At 46.9% G+C, this 19,164-nt stretch overlaps 1 protein-coding gene across 1 annotated transcript in view; it reads left to right on the top strand.

Moving 5' to 3' along the window:
• The window catches only part of ASIC2 (acid sensing ion channel subunit 2), a 266,262-nt gene that overhangs the window by 211,004 nt on the left and 36,094 nt on the right, over positions 1-19,164 (top strand). The window contains exons 2-3 of the mRNA XM_035027455.1: positions 1,226-1,376; positions 18,408-18,535. Of these exons, the coding sequence (XP_034883346.1) occupies positions 1,226-1,376; positions 18,408-18,535 (279 nt within the window). The remainder of the gene's footprint in view (positions 1-1,225; positions 1,377-18,407; positions 18,536-19,164) is intronic.

Here is a 19,164-nt window from a genome sequence, read left to right as displayed (position 1 = left end):
AGCCCAACTTGGTCCAGGGATTCAGGATCCCCTGGAGGAGACACATCAGTCCAGTCTTGAACAACAGCTAGAGGCTGTCCAGGCAGGAAGAGAAGTGAGAAGAATTACAGGTAAAAGAAGGAGCAAATAGAAAGCCAGAAGTGTGTGAACCAGCAGGTTGTCTGATCTGACTCCATCCAATCACTCCTCATTCACTCATTCATTCATTCGTTCATTCAACGTATATTTCTGGAGCACCCCCATGTGCCAGGTACCATCTGGTATATGTACCTCAGCAAACAAGCAGATGTAGTCCCTGAATGCATGGAGCTTCCCTTCTAGTGGAGTCCCATGGACAGATGGGGAGTGCTAAGATGGAGTGGACAGAGGGCATCATAAATGGCTGGGTATGGAGGGCCTAGATTTAGCCTATGGGTACCGGGGGGACCTGATGGATTTTAAGCACAGGATTAGCAAGATGAAGTTCGCAATTCAGAAAGAGGGAGCCACAGCGAAGTTAGAGGATGGGCTGGAGGAGGTGGTCTGGAATGCAGGAACCCAGCTAAGAAATTGTAGCATCCCAGACAAGAAGTGACTGGGTCCTGAGCTATAGCAGTGCAGTAGAGAAAAAGTAAAATGCATGCAGGATGTAGAGACAGCCTTGACAGGCCTTCCTGGCTAACTGGACATGGGAGTGAGGAAGAGGAAGAGTGGACAGCCACTCTGAGGGTCTGGCTTGAAATTCTTGGCAGGTGGTGATGTTATTCCCTGGAACAAGAGTGCAGGAGAACCATCCAGTGGGGTGGGAACCTGAGGAAAGTTTTTCCCACTGGGAGTCACTGAATGTCAGGGGACTCTGGATCCCCCTGAAGTCACACTCATCAGGCGCTGAGATCAGTGAGTCTCCAGACCCAGGAGAGAGCTTGGGGCTGGAGGTGCAGATTGGCTTACAGATGATGTTCAACATTTAGAAGTGGACAGGATCACCCGGGCTGGGGCACTGCTCAGAGGGAAAAGACACCAGATCCTATTGCAACGAACCCCGTGTGTCCAGATATTTCTTTGATATCAGAATCCTGCTTGGCAAAAGTCAGGCCTTTAGCCCCAGTGAGGAATCATTGGTCATCAAGAGGGCTTGACTGGGGCAGGCTGTGGAGACTCTGGCCTGAAGTCACACTTCTTGGGTCTCACTAGTCTCTACTCTGAAGTCACTCATGTGCTTCTCTCCCTCTTCTCTCTCCTTTAGGTGTTTACAAAATATGGAAAGTGTTATATGTTTAATTCAGGCGAGGATGGCAAACCTCTGCTCACCACGGTCAAGGGCGGGACAGGCAACGGGCTGGAGATCATGCTGGACATTCAGCAAGATGAGTACCTGCCCATATGGGGAGAGACAGGTGAGCTGGGCACAGGGACCGAGGCTGTGGGTGATGGCAGAGGGGTAAAAGACTCTGGAAGACGGGTTTGCTTCAGGTGGGCTATCTTGGCCAAGACTATGAAGGACGGCTCTCTCTCAGTGAGAGGGCAACATACCGGTGAGGAGTAAGGATGTCCCTGCATGGACTGTGATGCTCTGGGCTTCCTCATATTTCAGGAGATGGGAGAGGGGCAGATGACAGGAATACTGGAAAGGAAAAGCAGGTAGGCTGAGGGAGCTGTTGGGAAATAGGCATGTAGGAAGGTATGATTGGGCAGGCGGGTGACTTGATTTCAGGAGAAAAGGAAGACATGGACTAGCCCCTCCTTCTTTCAGCTATCTTGACTCTCCCAACCCAGCCAGGAGGCCCAGTAGAAAGGAAAGCTGCTCCTCCCCGGTGGGAAGGTGGAGGAACTTGCTGGGTTGGAAAGCCAAAGGGCATGGACACAACGGCCTGGCACCAGGCCTGCATGAGCCCCTGGGGGGCCTGTGTACAAGCTGCTGAGTTCGTTCATGCACAAATTTATTCGTGTATTTATTCAGCAATCTATTCATTAGCTATATGTATACCATGTCAGGCTTTGCACTGTAATGATATCAAGGTGGAAAAAACCAGGTCCTTGATCACAGACTAGAAAAGGAGGCACACAATCACAGTCCAGTGTGACATGAGTGTACCCACATGAAGAGGAGAGCGGCCTTCACCTGGGGGCAGTGGGGGAGGCATTCAGAGAAAGCATCACAGTGCCCCAGGCATTTGAACAGTTTTGGGATTATCCTGGATTATACAGGTGGGTCTTCACAAATGGGGTGCAGGAAGATCAGAGGAGAAATTGAGGGAAACAGAGATTGGAGAAATAGAGCCAGTAAGCCTAAGGATGCTGGCAACTTCTAGAATTCCCCCAGGTGGAGAAAGTAAAGAGGTGCCCAAGAGTGGGATATGGATGCCACATAGACTCAAAGCAAGAGTAGTATTGCATTTAGGGTATAAGGGGGGAGCAGTGAAGGATGTGAAGGATAAGCCTGGGAGGGGAAAAGGGAGAGAAGGTTCCAGCAAGGAGGCCCTGGGCCCTCAGATTGGAGCTTAGGTGGGTAGAGGCCTAGAAGCCCATTCCCCACCTCTTACAACCCCCACCCCATGATTCCTGGAACTGGCCCCTCCCGTGATAAAATCTGGCCCTGACCATGCCCAGATGTTCCAGACTTCTGAGGGCAGCCAATATTTCTACCCTGGGGATGACTGACTGCAAACACTAAGCTCCCCCCACCCCACCAACACAATTCCTTCCTGTCTCTCACTCAGGCTCCCTGTGGGGAGAGGTGAGCATGGCCACTTCCCTCACTGTGTGGTTGATCCTTCTGCTCCTACAACGGAGAAGTAAAATAGCCACCACTCGTGTCACTCCAGCAAAGCCTTCAAGCACCTCACTGCAGGCTCCAGGCCATCGGCTGCTTGCCGAGGAGACACTTAGTTGGCTCCATCCACTTTTCTAAATTCAGTGCCTCTGTCCTCCAGCAAACAGAGTAAGTTCTGGGTTTGTGTTGTCCTCTGGCATCCCTGGGAGCTGACTGGCAGAGCCTGGCTTTCCAGAACAGCCCTGAGACCAGCCTATGTCCTGGGACCATGGGCATTTGGAGACAACCCTGAGTCCTAAGTGCTGGGTCTTGGTCTCCCGAAAAAGGCTCTGCCTTGCAGACACCAGAGCATATTTGCTTATTGAACCACCTGTGGGAAAGAGGAGAAATGGGCAATAAAAATGTGTCCTAAACACCTCATACATACCCACAGCCCAACAACAGGTTAGTTATGTCTTTGTACAGTGATGTTGGATTTCCTGCTGTTACCTCAATTTGGGAATGAAAGCAAATGTATATATACACACATGAACACACACACACTCAAAAAATGCCAGGCACCCCATCACACACATCTTCACACAGCATAGCTCCCTGTGGGGCCTGGCCTTGGGTCTGATCATTGGTCAATGATAGAATGGGCTCCAATCTCAGGGCTTACCACTGGGAATCTGCATTCTGCCTCCTGATGCTATGGATGGATAGAGCAGGAAAGCTCTGAAACCATCTCTCCCAGCCAAATCCCTTGCTCCTTGGTGGAGGGAAAACTGAGGCCTGGCGTGGCGACCTTTTACACATCATGCTGGAAAGTCATGGCCAAGCCAGGATTGTAATGACCCAAATTTTTGACCACCAGTTAGCCCCAGTGGACCATAATCATGCTCGAGGACCTGCTGTTGGCCTAACACTGTGCAGGGCATGGTCAGGGAGGCAGAAGACACCAGAGAGAGACCCTGCCTTTCAGAAGCTTATCATCTCAGTAGGCAGCCAAAGTGGTGCAAAGAATCCACAAGAGGACAGACTCACTCCTGCTGGTAGCTTGAGCTATCCCTTTTGATCCACCAGTCCTCCTCACTTAAACAGTGGCCTCTGAGGTTGGGTGTTTGGGGAAGGAAGCTGCATGAAGCAGGGGGTGAGAGTAAGGACAGGGGCTAGAAGAAACCAAAAGAGAGACTGGTCAGTGCTGCCCAACAGAACTTTCTGCAGAAATGGAGAAAATGCTCTATCCAATGTAGTGGCCACAAAGGAGCATTTAAAATGTGGCTCATGGGAATGAGGAACTGAGTTGTTAAAATGTTATTTTGATTAAATTGCCTTGGTAGGGGAGCTGGTGTCTACCACATTGGGGAGCACAGTTTCTGATTGTTCTGGTCAGTTTCTTGGATGTTTGCCTCTGCAGCCAGCTCCCACATTCTCTTTCCCTACACCAAGGCCATGAGTGGTAGAAAGGGCTCTTTATCACCACTTACCAAGGAAGAAGGCTGAGGTTAGGTGACATCACCCAGGCCATCCAGCCCACCCAGCCTGATGGCCTGAATTCTTATATCTAGGCTTTCTCAACTGTAGATTTTTTTCTGGCTAATTCACTGAGAAATGAGCACCCCTTGGACACTCTGGTCGCCTAAAACCTCTTTTTTCCTGGGCTGGTGAGGAGTGAGCTTTATGTGGATAGGAGTGAGGTAAACACACCTGCTGAAAGATGAAGGGTGGATTCTGAGAGGGTTGCTTGTCCATGAGGCCACTTGAGGAAGCATGGCATCATCTTACTCCTTGGTCTTTTCTCCAAAAGACTGTGGGCACCATCAGGCCTAGTCCTGCCATGGTCCTCAAGAGGGAGGCTGCTTCCTGGATCTTCAAGCCCTGTGGCCCCACAGACACAATCTTGCTTCTTTGGCATTCCCATCTCCTCTCAATTCCCAGATCTTCGTCGGAGATATCTGGGTGATGATGGAGAAGAGAGGATTATGGCGGTTGAGGGAGTAGACACAGCTTGCAGGCAGGCAGTGTAATAGGACAGGAAATTTCCATTATAATGTCAGACCCAAGATGAAATCCCCAACTCTTCCTTTACTAGTTACGTGACTGAAGACACATGAGGGGCCTCTATGTCCTCACGTGTAATAGAGGTCAACCACACAAATAAACCCATCCATTTTCAGGATGGCTGAAGGAAGCACACAAAAGCTCTCTGCAACCTGTCGACAATGGAGGGGTGATAATGATGACCATGGGGGGGTTTTCAAACTGTTCCAGAGCCAGAGCCTATGCTAAATATTCCAACCCTGTAAAAGAGGTCCTCAAGTAACTCAACATCAGGAAATCTCATTTTGCTCAAAGCAGAGCCTCTGATACACTCTTGCCTTGCCTCATGGACAGCGTCCTTGCTTAGAAATTTAAAGGATCATTGAGGGAACCACTCCTCTAGGTGTAATGCTGGTGAAAAGGAAGGACATTTGATGCCTGGGTGAATTTGAAAAAGATACCCGCTTTGAGTGGAACCCCAGCCCTATGGGCTCACGCTTAGTGAAGGGAGACGACTATGAAAAGTATCAAGTGTTCTTTCCTCCAGGCTGGCAATGCCCGCCAACAGGATACCTTCTTGGCCAAACATCCTTAGGCAGGGCACCCTGGAACTATGCCATTTTAAAGAAAGCAAGCTCCTTCCCATATGGACCTCGAAAGTATGGACTCTATGGAATGAGGATTGGAGATATTACATGTTAGAGGACTAGCAAGGATCTGGGAACCATGCTTAGGCAAAGTGAAACATTTATTTATTGCAGGGATTCTTGAATATGCTACATAATGAACATCTGAGTAAGAATATTGCATGCAGCATTTATTTCCCAAATGCCTTTGACCATGGAAACCTTTCTCACGGAGCAGCTCACAAAATAGAACGAGGAGAGAAAAATTGTCCTAGACTGTAGAAGTGCAGATTTCATGGCCAGCACTTTCTAAAGGAAATAATATTGAAGGCAGGTGGGAGGTTGTTAAAAATGAAACTCTGTGTAGAGTAACTTCAAAAGAAAAGAAATAGGCAGTGGGTTATGTAGGTTGCACATGAGAGAAAACAAATTCAAACAAACAGGCACAAAAGGAATTGTATTGCCTCCAGAATCCAAGGTAAGCTTCAACAACCAAACAGCGGGTGAGCAAGGATGCAGCGTCAGAAAAACTGGAACCAAGGGCTTGGGTCCCCACAGGTCTCTGCTTCTCTCACCTCTCCTCTCTCTGAGGTGCTTTATTTTCTCTCACTACAGACAGGTCTTTTTCACAAACATTTTTTCACATATGGCTGCTCATAGTGTTCTATTTTACACATCCTATCAGCAGCAAGCGATTGTTCTGAGACTCTCCTTGGTCTCCTATTTAAAAAAACCAAGGAAGGAAATCAATGGCCCATTGTTCAGTTGGGTGCCCATGCTTTGACCAGTCAGCAGTGACCAGGGGAGTGAAGTCATTGAAGGACACAATAGCCCCAAGGAAGCTGGGTGGATGGCAGCTGGGGAAGGAGTTCCCAAGAGATAGTCCCATGAAGGGGCCATGCTGGGGGAGGTAAGGCTGAGGGTAAGGGTTGGAGATGGGTCACCTCAGAGGAAACCGGAATTGGTGGACAGGGAGCTCTCAAATGACCTCAGATTCTAGAGAGAGAAGCTCGAAAGTTGGAAAGACCACATATAAGCCTCTTCACTTTCTCATCTCCTTTTAGCTTTCATTCACACCCATGCAAAACACACTTTTCATTGAATTTAATCTGCCTTGGTTTCCCCAAATCCTAGTATTTAGAAAAAAAAAACATGAGAAGTTTGGTCAGTTAAGCCTCCAACTCTTGAATTTGGCTCAGGTCATGTTCTCGGGATCTTGAGATTGAGCCCTGCGTTGAGCTCTGTGATCAGTGTGGAGTCTCGTTGAGATTCTCCCTCTCCCTCTACCCCTACCGCCTGCTTGTTCTCACTCTCAGATAAACATATATTTTATTTTTTTTAAAGAAATATTTATTCATTTGAGAAACAGAGATACAGAGAGAACGAGAGAAAGGATGAGCAGGGAGAGAGAGGGAGAGGGAGAAGCAGGCTCCTCACTGAGCCAGGAGCCCAATGTGGGCCTCGATCCCAGGACCCTGGGATCATGACCTGAGCTGAAGGCAGATGCTTAATCATCTGAGCCACCCAGGCACCCCTAAATAAATATTTTAAAAATGAAAGCAAAATGAGCACAGTATTATATCTTTGAGCAAAGGAATTATGTTGACTGTCTATTCTCTAATGGAGGTAAATATCTGACACATTATCCACTGCCAAACTCATTTCCTCCTACTTTGTCCCCTTGTTCACTAGGCTCTGGTCACACAGGCTTCCCTGGGACATCTTGAACATAACACTTCAGGAACACTCTTATTTGAGGGCCTCTGCATTCTCCACTCCCTCTGCCTAGAATTCTCTCTGCTCAGACCCGCATGGCCAAATGCCTCACCTCCACCCAGTATTTGCTCAGATATCATCCTCTCATAGAGACCCTGATGACTCACCCTGCTCCTCACCCCTCCTTTTCTCCTCTGCTTCTCCTTTTCTCCATGATATGTATCACCTTAAATACACTACGTAATTTACTTATTTATATTTTTCTTTTCAATCCCCTTCTGCTAAAACATATGTTCCAAGACAGCAGGGATCTTGGGCTATCTGGCTCATTGATGCACACCAGAGTAGTAAATATTTGTTAATACTTTTGTTGGGAGAAGGGGAGAATACTCTGTGCACAATGACGGAGCCAGGGCAGGAGAGAAACTGGCATTACCAAGTGGCTGCTAGATGCTCTGAACATTCAATCCCACGAGCCCTTTCAGTCATCCTCCTAACAAGGGGTTGCAATCCCCACTGTAAGATAAACTGGGGCTCAGAGGAGTTGAGTAAGCTTCCCAAAAACACACGTCTCATTAAGTAGCCGAACCAAGCTAAAAACCCACGCATAAACCCAAAAGCAATTCTCCTTTGACTATGTGCTTGTAATATTCAAAATATGATTGTAAAAGCACTGCCATGAATATAGCACAGAAAAAAAAATAGTCCCGGTGACATATCTGGAGAGAGAAAGGCAGACAATGATAGGTCTGAAAACTTTTTTGTTTTTCCATCTTTTTTTCTCCATAGCAGGATTCTTGTATTGAACAAAAGCTTTAGCACAGCCCCTGAAGGTAGAGCTGCTCTGGTTCACTTGGAGATGGGGGCCTCAGTGTAATTGCCCCATGCTCACTATGGCCGAACCTGAGGAACCCTAGTGCTCCAGGGAACCCAGTTTGAAAAGCACTAGACGGATGCCTGATATTCCCAGGACAAAACTGGTGTCCTTTGATTCTATGGCTGTGTACATCCCAGAGACCAACTCCAAACATCTCTCTCCCTTCTCTGGGGATGGAGAAAGGAGCTCATGTTGTGTCTGCTGAGCTCTAGAGCCTTGGGGAAGTTGGGAGTCTAGACTTCAGTTGAACATGGTAGATTGAATTTTTGGCGATTCCCTCCACACACCCCACCTAAATGGCCATCGTGGATTTTTTTTTAAGTACAAAACACAATGACAGATTGGATGGGAAAGAAGACAACAGTCAATGTCAGCAAGATTTGGGAAGATGGAAGACACATGACAATTTTCTCGGCCTGTGGCAGAGAAAGCAGAGGGATAAGGGTCTGCACTGAAAGCTGACTAAAGCCACACTGTTCTCACCACTGAACCCCAGAAAGGGTCAGGAATCGGAGGCATCAGACACTGCTGAAGGGATAAGAGGTAGGGAAAACTAGGAAGATTAGTTCAAAGTCTGTAAAAGGAACTATTAAGTCTCTCAGGTATCCAGACAGGTACATCTCGGCACCCCAGCACCCAACGAGATGAAACAGACTGGCGCTGGATATGGGGAAACCAGACAGAGCTGAGGCATGGTTGAGGTACTGAACAGAAAACAGGGAGATGAAATCAGGTCCTGTCTACTGAGTAGGGAGACCCTAGCCACGTTAATCTACTTTACCACCTCCAAACAGAAGTCTGAGGGAATCCCTTTCTGGAAAGACTGACAGGCTCAAGAAAAATGGTCCACAGAGAACGTCAGGGGTCCCCACACATGATGGCTTAGTTAGATCCCCCAGAAAGAAGTCTAAGTTCTCCCACACCCAGGAATGACTGGACAGCATTTAAGTCCCTCTGAATTATGAGTGGACAGCCCAAATGCCTGGTTTTCGAGGGAAGCCACTGAAAGGAACCACACCAGCCAAGCAAAAAAGAAACTCTGAGGAAATAGGGTTAATGATTAATATCACAACCTTTAGAGCCAGACAAGAGCCTGGATTCAAATCCCTGCTACACAGCTGTGAGACCTTGGGCAAATTGCTTAATCTTTCTGAGCCTCCGTTCCATCACCTCTGAAGTAAGAATAATATTATTATCTACTCTGAAAGGTTGTTAGGAAGACTAAAATGACTTAATATTTATGAAGTACTTAGAAAACGCCTGAATAATATTTGCCACTATACACTTGTTTAATAAATAAAAAAATAAATGCAAGGAGCAGAAAGAAACATCAAAACACTTTTTAAAAATTCTCAAGAGATGAGAGCTATTGCATCCATAAATACAAGATATTAAAATAGGATGCTATTAACAAGTAACATGAAAGGAAATTTTGGGTTTTTTAACTCCTGGAAATTAAAATACAACTACATTAGAAAAAAAGCACAGAGGGGTTGGAATTGAGGAAATTTCCTGAAAACTAAAAAAAAAGGCAAAAATACGGAAAGTGGGAAATATGAAAATGAGAGGGTAAATCCAGGAAGTTCAACATGCTCCTACGAGGAGTTCTAGAATAACAAACCAGAGAGAATTGAAAAGAGGAAGTTGGCAGAGAAGTAAGATATAAAAATTTCCCAGCCGAAGTACATGATTATCCTTTGCTAAAGAATTCACCAAGCCTCGTCCGCAGTAAGTGGCTAAACAACCAAACTAAGGCGCATCTTGAGAAATATAGGCTAACAAAGCTAAAGAAAAACAAAACCTTAAAAGTTTTTGGAAAGAAAAAACAAAACACTTATGTAAGATCTACATTTAGCATGACCTGGGACTTCTCAGCAGATGCAATTGAAACCAGAGGACATTGGGCAGAGAGGAAGGATAGGAAATGTTTCTTTTCTAAGATCGAAATCTTAGCAAGCTACAAATGAAATATGAGGGTAGAATTTGATTTCAAATATATTTCGGGGGTGCCTGGGTGATGCAGTTAAGCGTCTGACTCTTGGCTTTGGCTAGGTTCCCGATCTCAGAGTCATTATATCAAGCCCCAGGTGGGGCTACATGCTCAGATGGGAGTCTCCTTGGAGTCTCTCTCTCCCTGTCCCTTTGCCCCTGCCCTGCTCACAAGTGCATGCCCTTTCTCTCTCAATCTTTAAATGTATATATTCCAAATATATACATCATATATTTTTCATACATATATCATATATATCAAATATATCAATATGTTATATATCATATCTATCAATAATATAATCATAATTAATATATAAATTATATTTGTATGTTAATATATAATATATACGTTAAAATTAATATATAAAATATAATCTTTGGTGAGAACATTCAAATTCTACTTTCTTCGCAGATTTCAATTATACCTCACAGTGTTACCAACTAGAGTCACCATATTTTATATCCCACATTCTGACATTATTCTTCTTGAAATTTGGTAGCCTTATACCAAACTCTGTATATTCCCCCATCCCTATCCTGACAACTACTTTACTCCTCTGTTTCTATGAGTTTGCCCTTTTTTTGCCATTTCTGTGGTATATATAGCAAGTCAAACAAACCAAAAAAAAAATTAAAAAACAGGAAACACTAAAGAGTTTCACAAGAAAAATCAAAATCATTAGATACTACAAAGCTGGGGTGTGGGCAATATTTACCTAATTCTGTAAAAGCTGGAGACTGGCTTAACCATAATATATTGTAAATCTACAGGAGGATGGAAAAAAAGGAATACAAAAGGCCACTTCATGGAAGTAGTCTACATCTTCATGGGAGGAATTTGGTGGATAATACCTCCATATTTTTTAAAACCAAGAATTATCTTTCGAGGAATTGATGTCCATGGAAATATGAAAGTTAATATGAGAAGAAACAGCTCACATAGTCGAAAGTAACTGTCTCTGAAAATTGAGGCTCAGGGCTCGGGGAGAGGTGGGGCCCAACACTGCTCTTTTTCATTAAAAACGAGGTACCATTTGGCTTCTTAAATTATGTACATATATTGCTTTGATAAAAATTAAAATTAAATTTAAAATGATCCGAAGCTGCATAGCTGGAAGGCCTGAGAGGCTAAAGGAGTAGCAGAATTTCTATCTTCCATCACAAAAGGGACAGAGCAAGAGTGGATGCAGATGGTTGCTATGGTTTTTCTGACATCTCTGCTCCCAGGAAGCACTCTTGTCATGACGCCTGGTGCTGAGGCCCTTCCTGGAAGGAGAGGCGCAGTCTACAGCTGAATCCTGAGAGTCAAGAACCCAGGGACGTGCAGAAGCCAACTGGGGTTTTGTGCTGGATAGGGGAGGGGGAGGGGGTCTCCGCAGGTGCCAAGGAATTGGGAGAAAGGATGCCACAAGTCAGAAGCACCACTGGAGGCAAGCATCCAGAAAGCAGCCAGAAGCCTGACTTTGATGGTTCTGAGAACTGTCTCTCACACATGCTAAGTGCTGAGTGGAAAATATACGTGTTCTAGTGAGATGTGGTCTGGGGCCATATCCAGATGAAGTAGACTCACCTCAGAGCTCATTCTTTCCTATTCAGTAAATTGCCAAAACTACCTACTGTGTGCCAGAACCTCAGGGACACACACGAAGGGCGCAGTCCAGGTTTGCAAGGAGTTCACAATCTAGGAACTTTCTCGAAGTTTCCTTTTATGGATGAGATGGAAATACATTGAGCCAACAACGCTCACGTAAAGCCCCTGCAGGGTACTAGACTTCTGCAATCTGGGCACATGTAAACAATTAGATGTCATCAATTGCTCTAACACCTAAGGATAGATGGAGCAGGTGATTGTTTCCGGAAGGAAGGAAAAGGACAATTCAGGGGAGGCTTCAGAGAGGAGGTGAACTTTGGGCCTCGTCCCAGGCCCGGCTGCCCGGTGGCAAGGCAGAGGAAAAGAGTTAAAGAAGGTGTGAGTCATGAGGAGGTGAGAGGCTGGACAGAGGGAGGGAAATCTGGAGCAAAGGCCCAGAACAGCCTACAGTGCCCAGTGTAGCTGGCTCTAAGGCTGAGACCCAGAGCTGGACTTGTGGGCAGAAGCCAGATCACTCCAGCTCTGGAGTGTTCTGCAAACATATCAATGTTCTCCTGTAAGTCCTGCTCCCAAAAGGGTGGTCCTCCAACCAGCAGCAACAGCAATCCCTCAGAGCTTGTCAGAAATGCAGAACCTAGAACCCAACACATGTCTGCATTGTGACAACATCCCTGGATGATTCGAATTCTAGTATGAGAAGTTCTGATCCCAGTTCTGTTTCCCAGCCCTTGCAAGTACGAGGATGCCTTCTAACATCTAGACATTTCTCAGACGTCACCCCCCCCACATGAAGGCTATCATGCTTTTTGTATCCATTGATTGGGAAAATATTCAATAACAGAATGCTTTGAATGACTTTTTATATCACAAGCTATATACGTGATCTTTTCGGTGTCTGGTTGTACTTCCATCACCAGTGCGAGTAAACATCATTTTTATGAATAGAATTTATTTTATAAATAGAATCTCAATCTACCAACTTCCCCTATAATTCTACATACATGGCATTTCCTGATGGCTTTTCAACTTTGGTATCTCCTGCATGTTGGTTGCCCACCCAGACTCCTCAGCCTTCTTAGCAAGTAGTTTATAATCTCTGAGTCTGAATATACAAGGGAAACTCATTATTTTAAAAATCCTTGGAAAAAACTTTTAAAGAGAATAAATGAAACTCCACATCAATACCCTCACTAATGCATGTTTTGTAAACAACCTGTTTAACAAGATTGTGTTAAGTGAAGCCACTCTTCTCTGTTGCATTGTATAACTAAGACCCAACATTAACCATCTCCTTCCACAACAGGGACACATCACTCTATAGTATACAATGTGCTTCACCTGCATTCTATCCTCTGATCCTCATATACTCTTACGATGTAGACTGAGAAGTTCTAATCATTTAAGAGATTAACCCATTTAACAGGTTGTAAGTAAGCAAGTCTCTGCGATGCTGAGTGGCTTTCCCATGACCTCATGGCTAAGAAGCATTAAAATAGCAATATGGATTCAGAATCCATATCTCTGATTTGGTCCTTGGTTCTTTCCACCAAGAGCTAGTGTCTCTTAAAACAGAAAAAGAGAAGGGGGAAAAATGGTTGCTTTGGGCAAAACTTAAACTTTTTGCCAAATCATGTCATAGGGGCTTTGAAGCTCTGAAGAAAGGGGCTGAGGTCTGCAGCCTTCGCCACACTGCCATTGCCGCTTTATAAGGAGCTATTGGTGAGAACCCCACTACTTCATGCTGCTGCCCTGAACAGACATAATTGCAGCCCATCTGGCTTGGGGACACAGTGTTGATTTTTTCTCCCTCCTGAGCTAGACTAGCCTCAAAATGTCACCTCTGAGCAATGTAGTGTGAGTTACTAGTCTCCGTGCTGCGTTCGGATTTGCTCACCTAGGCATGCTGCTCAACCGGACCTGTCAGGGGAGGGGTGGGCAGGGAGCACAAGATACACATGGCTCAATGTTAGCCAAGCAGCAATTCTGGGATTCTTTGCGTTGTCTTTAGAAAACTAGTTTCCCCTGACTTGCGAGTGCTGAACAGCCATGTTGGGTAATTTTACTCTAGTTTTCAGGAAATTAAAAAGAGATGCAGTGAGGTTAGGAGACTTGTGCATGATACCCTGCTCACAGAAGTGCAAGGCTAAAAAATCACCTGAAGGATCAGCCCTTCTTTTAATTTAAACAAGAAGAATCTAAGACTCAGAGAGGCAATATAATTTGCTTGAAGTCACACAGATATTAAGAGGTGGGACTGGGAGTCAGACCCAGGGCTCCATGATGTCAGAGCCCACAATTTTCTTGGGACCCTCCCCTGCTCCCCTTCCCAGGGCCCAAAGTTAGCCTCCTTGGATTCCTCTATGCATGCCAGAAGAACAGGAGGAACCAAGATGGCCCCTCTAGTAGACCACCCAAAAAATGTTTGGCAGACACTTTCCACCAGAGTTCTCAAGGTCTAGGACTAGCACCTCAGTCTCTATCATTGTCACTGTCCAACACAGTGAGTTTTTCTCTGAACTCTAAGATGAGAGAACACAGGCTGCTGAACCCAATGTCAATTAAATAATTCTCTCCCTCCATCCCTGTACAGCTTGAACATTTACTGGTTTGTCACTTGGGACCAGTGCTTCCTCTAGCCGACTGACAAAGGGCTGAAGAGGGTGAGGAATCAAGATACCTGGTCCCTGGGCTATGCCAGGCCATCACTTGCCATGTGGCCATTGGTCACTCGTCACTGTGGGTCTCAATTTTCTCACCAGCAAGATGAAAAGTTAATTGTATTTCAGCAGTGTCAAGGACTCTCTTAGCTCCAAAATTCTAGGTAGCCATGAGTCATAGACCCTGGGCCTGTCCTTTCCTTTCTTTGGACTTTGGCTTCTTCATCTGTAAAATAGATACCATGTTTTAAAAAAATGTAATTATATATGTATATGTATTTCTATTTCTATAAGTGGGGTTATTGATGCCTATCTCAGGAGGGCTGGGAGGATCCAGGAAGTGAAGTCTGTGAAAACCCCAAAGCTCACCACACTCATGTGAGTATAGTTGTTTGCCACTTTCTACCGGGGATGCAAAGCTGAGTGGCTCAGAGTCCAGGCCTGTAGGCTCTCAAAGGAGAATTACCCGATGGGACTGTGGTCAATGACACTGGAAAGGTACGCTCTCTGAGCGAGACCAGATGTTAGAGGGTAAGAGCAGAGCCTTGGGGACGGACAGCCAGGGATTGAGGCTGGGTTTGCTTGCTGTGGTAAGCTGACCTCTCTGAGCCTTTGTTTCACCAGGAAAGGCTGACCTGCACTGACCCCCGTGTGGCTGGGCTCCCTCCTACCCTCTCCCCTCCAGCTAGCTATCCTAGCCACTGTTACAAAGTCGGCTTCAGCCAACACAGATAGCTCTGTATCAACACATCCCTGCTTTAGCCTAGAAAATTCCTCCAGCTTTTCAGTAAATCTTCCCTTCCTATTTCCCCCGTGTTTATTTCCTCGGCATGTTTCCTGTAATTTGCAAAGATTAAAGATTTAAGCTTCTTTTATTGCGATGTACTTTCCCATTATGCATTCTGCCCATGACTCACCCATCTCCTCCGCAGTTCCAAGCCCTTTCTGCGCTCACAGAAAATGCTCTACAAGTAGACCTCACCTTGAGCTGGCCACGGCTGTGCTCTTGAAAAGGGCTAGGGTATTCCGGCCTCTGCAGGTTGGACTCACCTTACAGCTTTCCTCCTGATCCAACATTTTCTTTCGTGTTTGGTCCCAATAGAGAAGGAAGGGCTCCTAACACTGTGTATGTAGTAACTTTCCCTTTCTCTGTGCTCTCTCACGCTCTCTCTCGGGGGCTTTGAATCCTGGTGTTCATGGAGTGTAAACAAATACTTCACTGCACTGGCGGCCCGCACTCTGAAGCAGCTCATTGTTGAATCATTTGGTGGTGAGGGGAATATGAGGCTGGGAAGGAATATATCCACGTCTGTCTGGATTATTGTCAGAGCTGGCTCCTTTGATGTGCATTTACATTTTGCGCTGGAACGCCAAAAATTGCATGGGTGGTCCCAATTAGTGTTATTGTTATTGTTATATTTGCTGGTGATGTGGTTTTATGTGCAGCCCACCTGCATCTCAGCGGGAGAGACCCCCAGAGTCCTGCGACATGGACAGGCAGTATGCGGTGCTGGCATTTCCCTGTGTCCAACCAGAACCTGGGGAAACTCACAGCTGCCAAAGAGTGGGGAATGAATTGGAAGTTAGGGGACCTAATAACTTCCAGCCCGTACTCTATGCTTGATTTGCTGTGTGACATTGGTCAAGTCACTTCCCCTCTCTGGACTAGATAGCTGCTTGTCCACATGCATGTGGCCTCAGATAACCTGTAGCCCAGGCATCTGCATTTCCAGAGATTTGGCTAGAGCCAAAGGCTCAGATCAGGTAACTAAAAGGTTCTCAAACTGGAACGCTCATCGAAATCACATAGGGAGTTCCTGGTGTCTTACTGACTCTCAGGTCTCCTACGATCAGTTATATAGCAGGCACACAGCTTCAGAGAGCTCCAGAAAACAAGTTTTGGCATCTTTCCCATTCCACCCCCCACAGCTCACTGAACATGCCTTCAGTTCATCCAAGCATGAGCATCCCTGTGATCCCAGCATCACGCCACTTTTGCTCCTTCCCCATCCAAACCTGTTCTTCAGGCTCCTAACCTCTCCTCAACCCCTCCCTTGGGCAGGTTCACCCCTCCCCTTCCCACCGACCCTCCATCTCCTGCAGTCCCCTTCCCCAATGCACCTGTGCGGCACTGGGAGGAATAAGGGGCGCTCTCTTCTCCACGGCATTCACCATTCACAAGAGAGACGGGCCCCAAACTACAGGCATCCCGGGACATTCTGGCAGCAGACTGCACATGGACAATCTGGGTAAAAACCTAGCAGAATGCTTGAACACTGGAGGGAAGGGAGTGTGTTTGTGGATTGCCTGGGATCGTCTCCCATTCATCTAACACCTTATGAAAGGATCCCTGGCTGAGGGTCTCCTCTCCCTAAATGCCATGTCAGCCACTGGTCTCCCAAGTCTGGACTTTGGAACCCCTGCCTATCCTTCCTGCTCTTCCCTGTGTACCTACTGAGCCCTTTGGTCCATGTACCCCTACCTTGGAATTCTCACCCAGCTCTGACTCCCTTCCCCTGCCTCCGTCACTGGACACCCGGCTGTCTGTGGTCCTCGCCCATTCCTGTTCCTGACCCCAGCCCTTCCTTCCTGGCAGTGTTCATCCCCAGACTATGGTCCAGTGCTGACACCTCCCTCCCTCCCTGACCTCAGCCTCTATTCCCCCCCCACTCCATCTTCCCCCTTTCCTGCCTTACCCATCCTCTCCCCATTCCCTTCTTTGAGAACACACCTTGATTTTGACTCTAGATTGGCCTTGTCCATTAATAACTGAGGTTTGAGTCACTAATCCCTTATTCACTCAGAGGACGTTGTTGCCTGAGTGTCTGCTATATGGCCTGGACCTGTGCAGGACTTTGAGATCCAGGGACACAGCCCAGAACTTGCCTAAGGATACTCCAGCCTGGTGGACGAGGCTGTCAGATAAAGGATTAGTGCCTGGTGTGGCAGAGGCTTCATCAGGCATATGTAAAGAATAGAACAGAGCTAGAGACGGGTTTGCTTTGGGTGGGGCTGGGAGCTGAATCTTCAGTGACGAGTAAGGAGATAGGTCAGGTGGACAAGGTTGAAAGGCATTCCAGGCAGAAGGAGAAGCATGTGCATCCATGCAGAGCAGAGACCAGTAAAAACCAATCTAGGCAGCCCGAGAGGGTTGGATCACCTGGCATCATGAAGCAGGAGGCGCCCTGAGCAAGGCTGAAAACAAACAGGGGCAGGTTAAGGAGGCTCCTTATCAGCATGGGAGAGACTTGTGCAGGTTTTGCATGCTGGAAAGCTCCCTCTGCAGGCTGTTTGGAAAGAGTAAGACAGAGGAGACCCAGGAAAGGCTCATATATCCCACAGGTGCATTTGCCTCGAATTGTGAACGTTTAGGATGAACCAGGCTCTGCCATCCTATCACCTTCCATCACTCTTGCTACCTCCCACTGCCAAGGTCCATTTCTCTTGCCAGGTGAAAGAAGCAGAAACTTCTCTTCTGGTTGCCCATCTCCTGCACCTCCAAGGGGCCCTGGGCATCTTAGCTTACAACCATGTCCTCTATTTTCATTTCTACTGCTGTGTCATCCATGGTCTCTTCCCGTCTTGATCTCCTCGACCTCAACTCATGGCCCAGGAGAGATGCTAGTATTCACTAGCTTGACTCAGTTCCTAATCCCATTAGCTTCTGAGAGCTACTGTAACAGATACCACAAACATTTATTCTGTTATAGTTCTGGAGGCCAGAAGTCCAAATCTTGGTCTCACAGGGCTAAAATTTAGGTGCTGGCAGGGCTGCATTCTTTGGGGAGGCTCCAAGGGAAAATCCATCCCCCTGCCTTGTCCAGTGACTAGCAGTTTCCTGCATCCCCTGGCAGCCAAGCTTTCTTCCATTCTCTCTCTGACTCTGCCCCTCCTGCCTTCCTCCCACAAGGACCCTTGTGATGACATTGGACTGCCCGGATAATTCAGGATAAGCTCCCCATCTCCAAGTCCCTACCTTAATCCCATCTGCGATGTCCCTTCTGCCATGCAAACTGACATCTTAATAGTTTCCAGAGATGAGGCTGTGGATACCTTTGCAGGCCATGATGTTGCCCCTCACGTGGCCTATCTAACATCCATTTGAGCTTCTCAATCCCAGGAGTCTGTGAGCATCTGCTGTTGCTGACCCATGGCTCTGTCTTTGTCCTTTCAGAGGAAACGACATTTGAAGCAGGAGTGAAGGTTCAGATCCACAGTCAGTCTGAGCCACCTTTCATCCAAGAACTGGGCTTTGGGGTGGCTCCAGGGTTCCAGACATTCGTGGCCACCCAGGAGCAGAGGGTAAGTTCCTGGGCTCCTCGGACCAGTGGTCCTGGACCTACGCCAGCCACCTGCAGAGGCATGAGGAGGGGAAATGGGACTCCCGATTTTGGAAGGCTCTGAGTCCACTCAAGAGGCCTGAGTGGGGCTGGGCTAGGGACAGGGTCTTACCTAGAAACTGGAGAAGGGTATCAGCTAAATTCTCTAACCCAATTCTCCCATACCACCTGTCAGTTCCTAAAATTGGGTGTAAGAGAAACACAGCTTCCTTTCTTTTTCACCAAATTGGGTGAGTGTTTTTTCCAGAACCTGTGTTGGTGGTGTTCTAGAACTTTCTGAATTTATGGGAAAGCATTGGTACTGTGGGCCTCCCAAACTGTCCCCTGTACTTAATGCCTGGATACTTGCTGAGGGCCAAGATCAGCCTCCACTGCAACAGAGAGTGGGTGTGATGTTGGCTTTGAGGCAGTGGCAGAAGAGGCTGGCACACTGGCTGGCCTCCACAGACCCCAGAGGATGAGGCTGGTGGGGAGATCAGAAATGAGCATGTAAGGGTGTGCCAGGTGGGGAACAAGTGACACAGCCAGAAAACCTCATCTTTAAGGACAAGGAAGGAGGTCATGAAGCAGATGGCAGGGAGCCAAGTTCAG

Source organism: Mirounga leonina, unplaced genomic scaffold, assembly GCF_011800145.1.
Source record: "Mirounga leonina isolate KUSES-001 unplaced genomic scaffold, KU_Mleo_1.0 Mir_200, whole genome shotgun sequence".
Classification (NCBI taxonomy): domain Eukaryota; kingdom Metazoa; phylum Chordata; class Mammalia; order Carnivora; family Phocidae; genus Mirounga; species Mirounga leonina.
The sequence above is the reverse complement of the archived record's forward strand: the minus strand, read 5'-3'. Positions and strand labels throughout refer to the sequence as shown.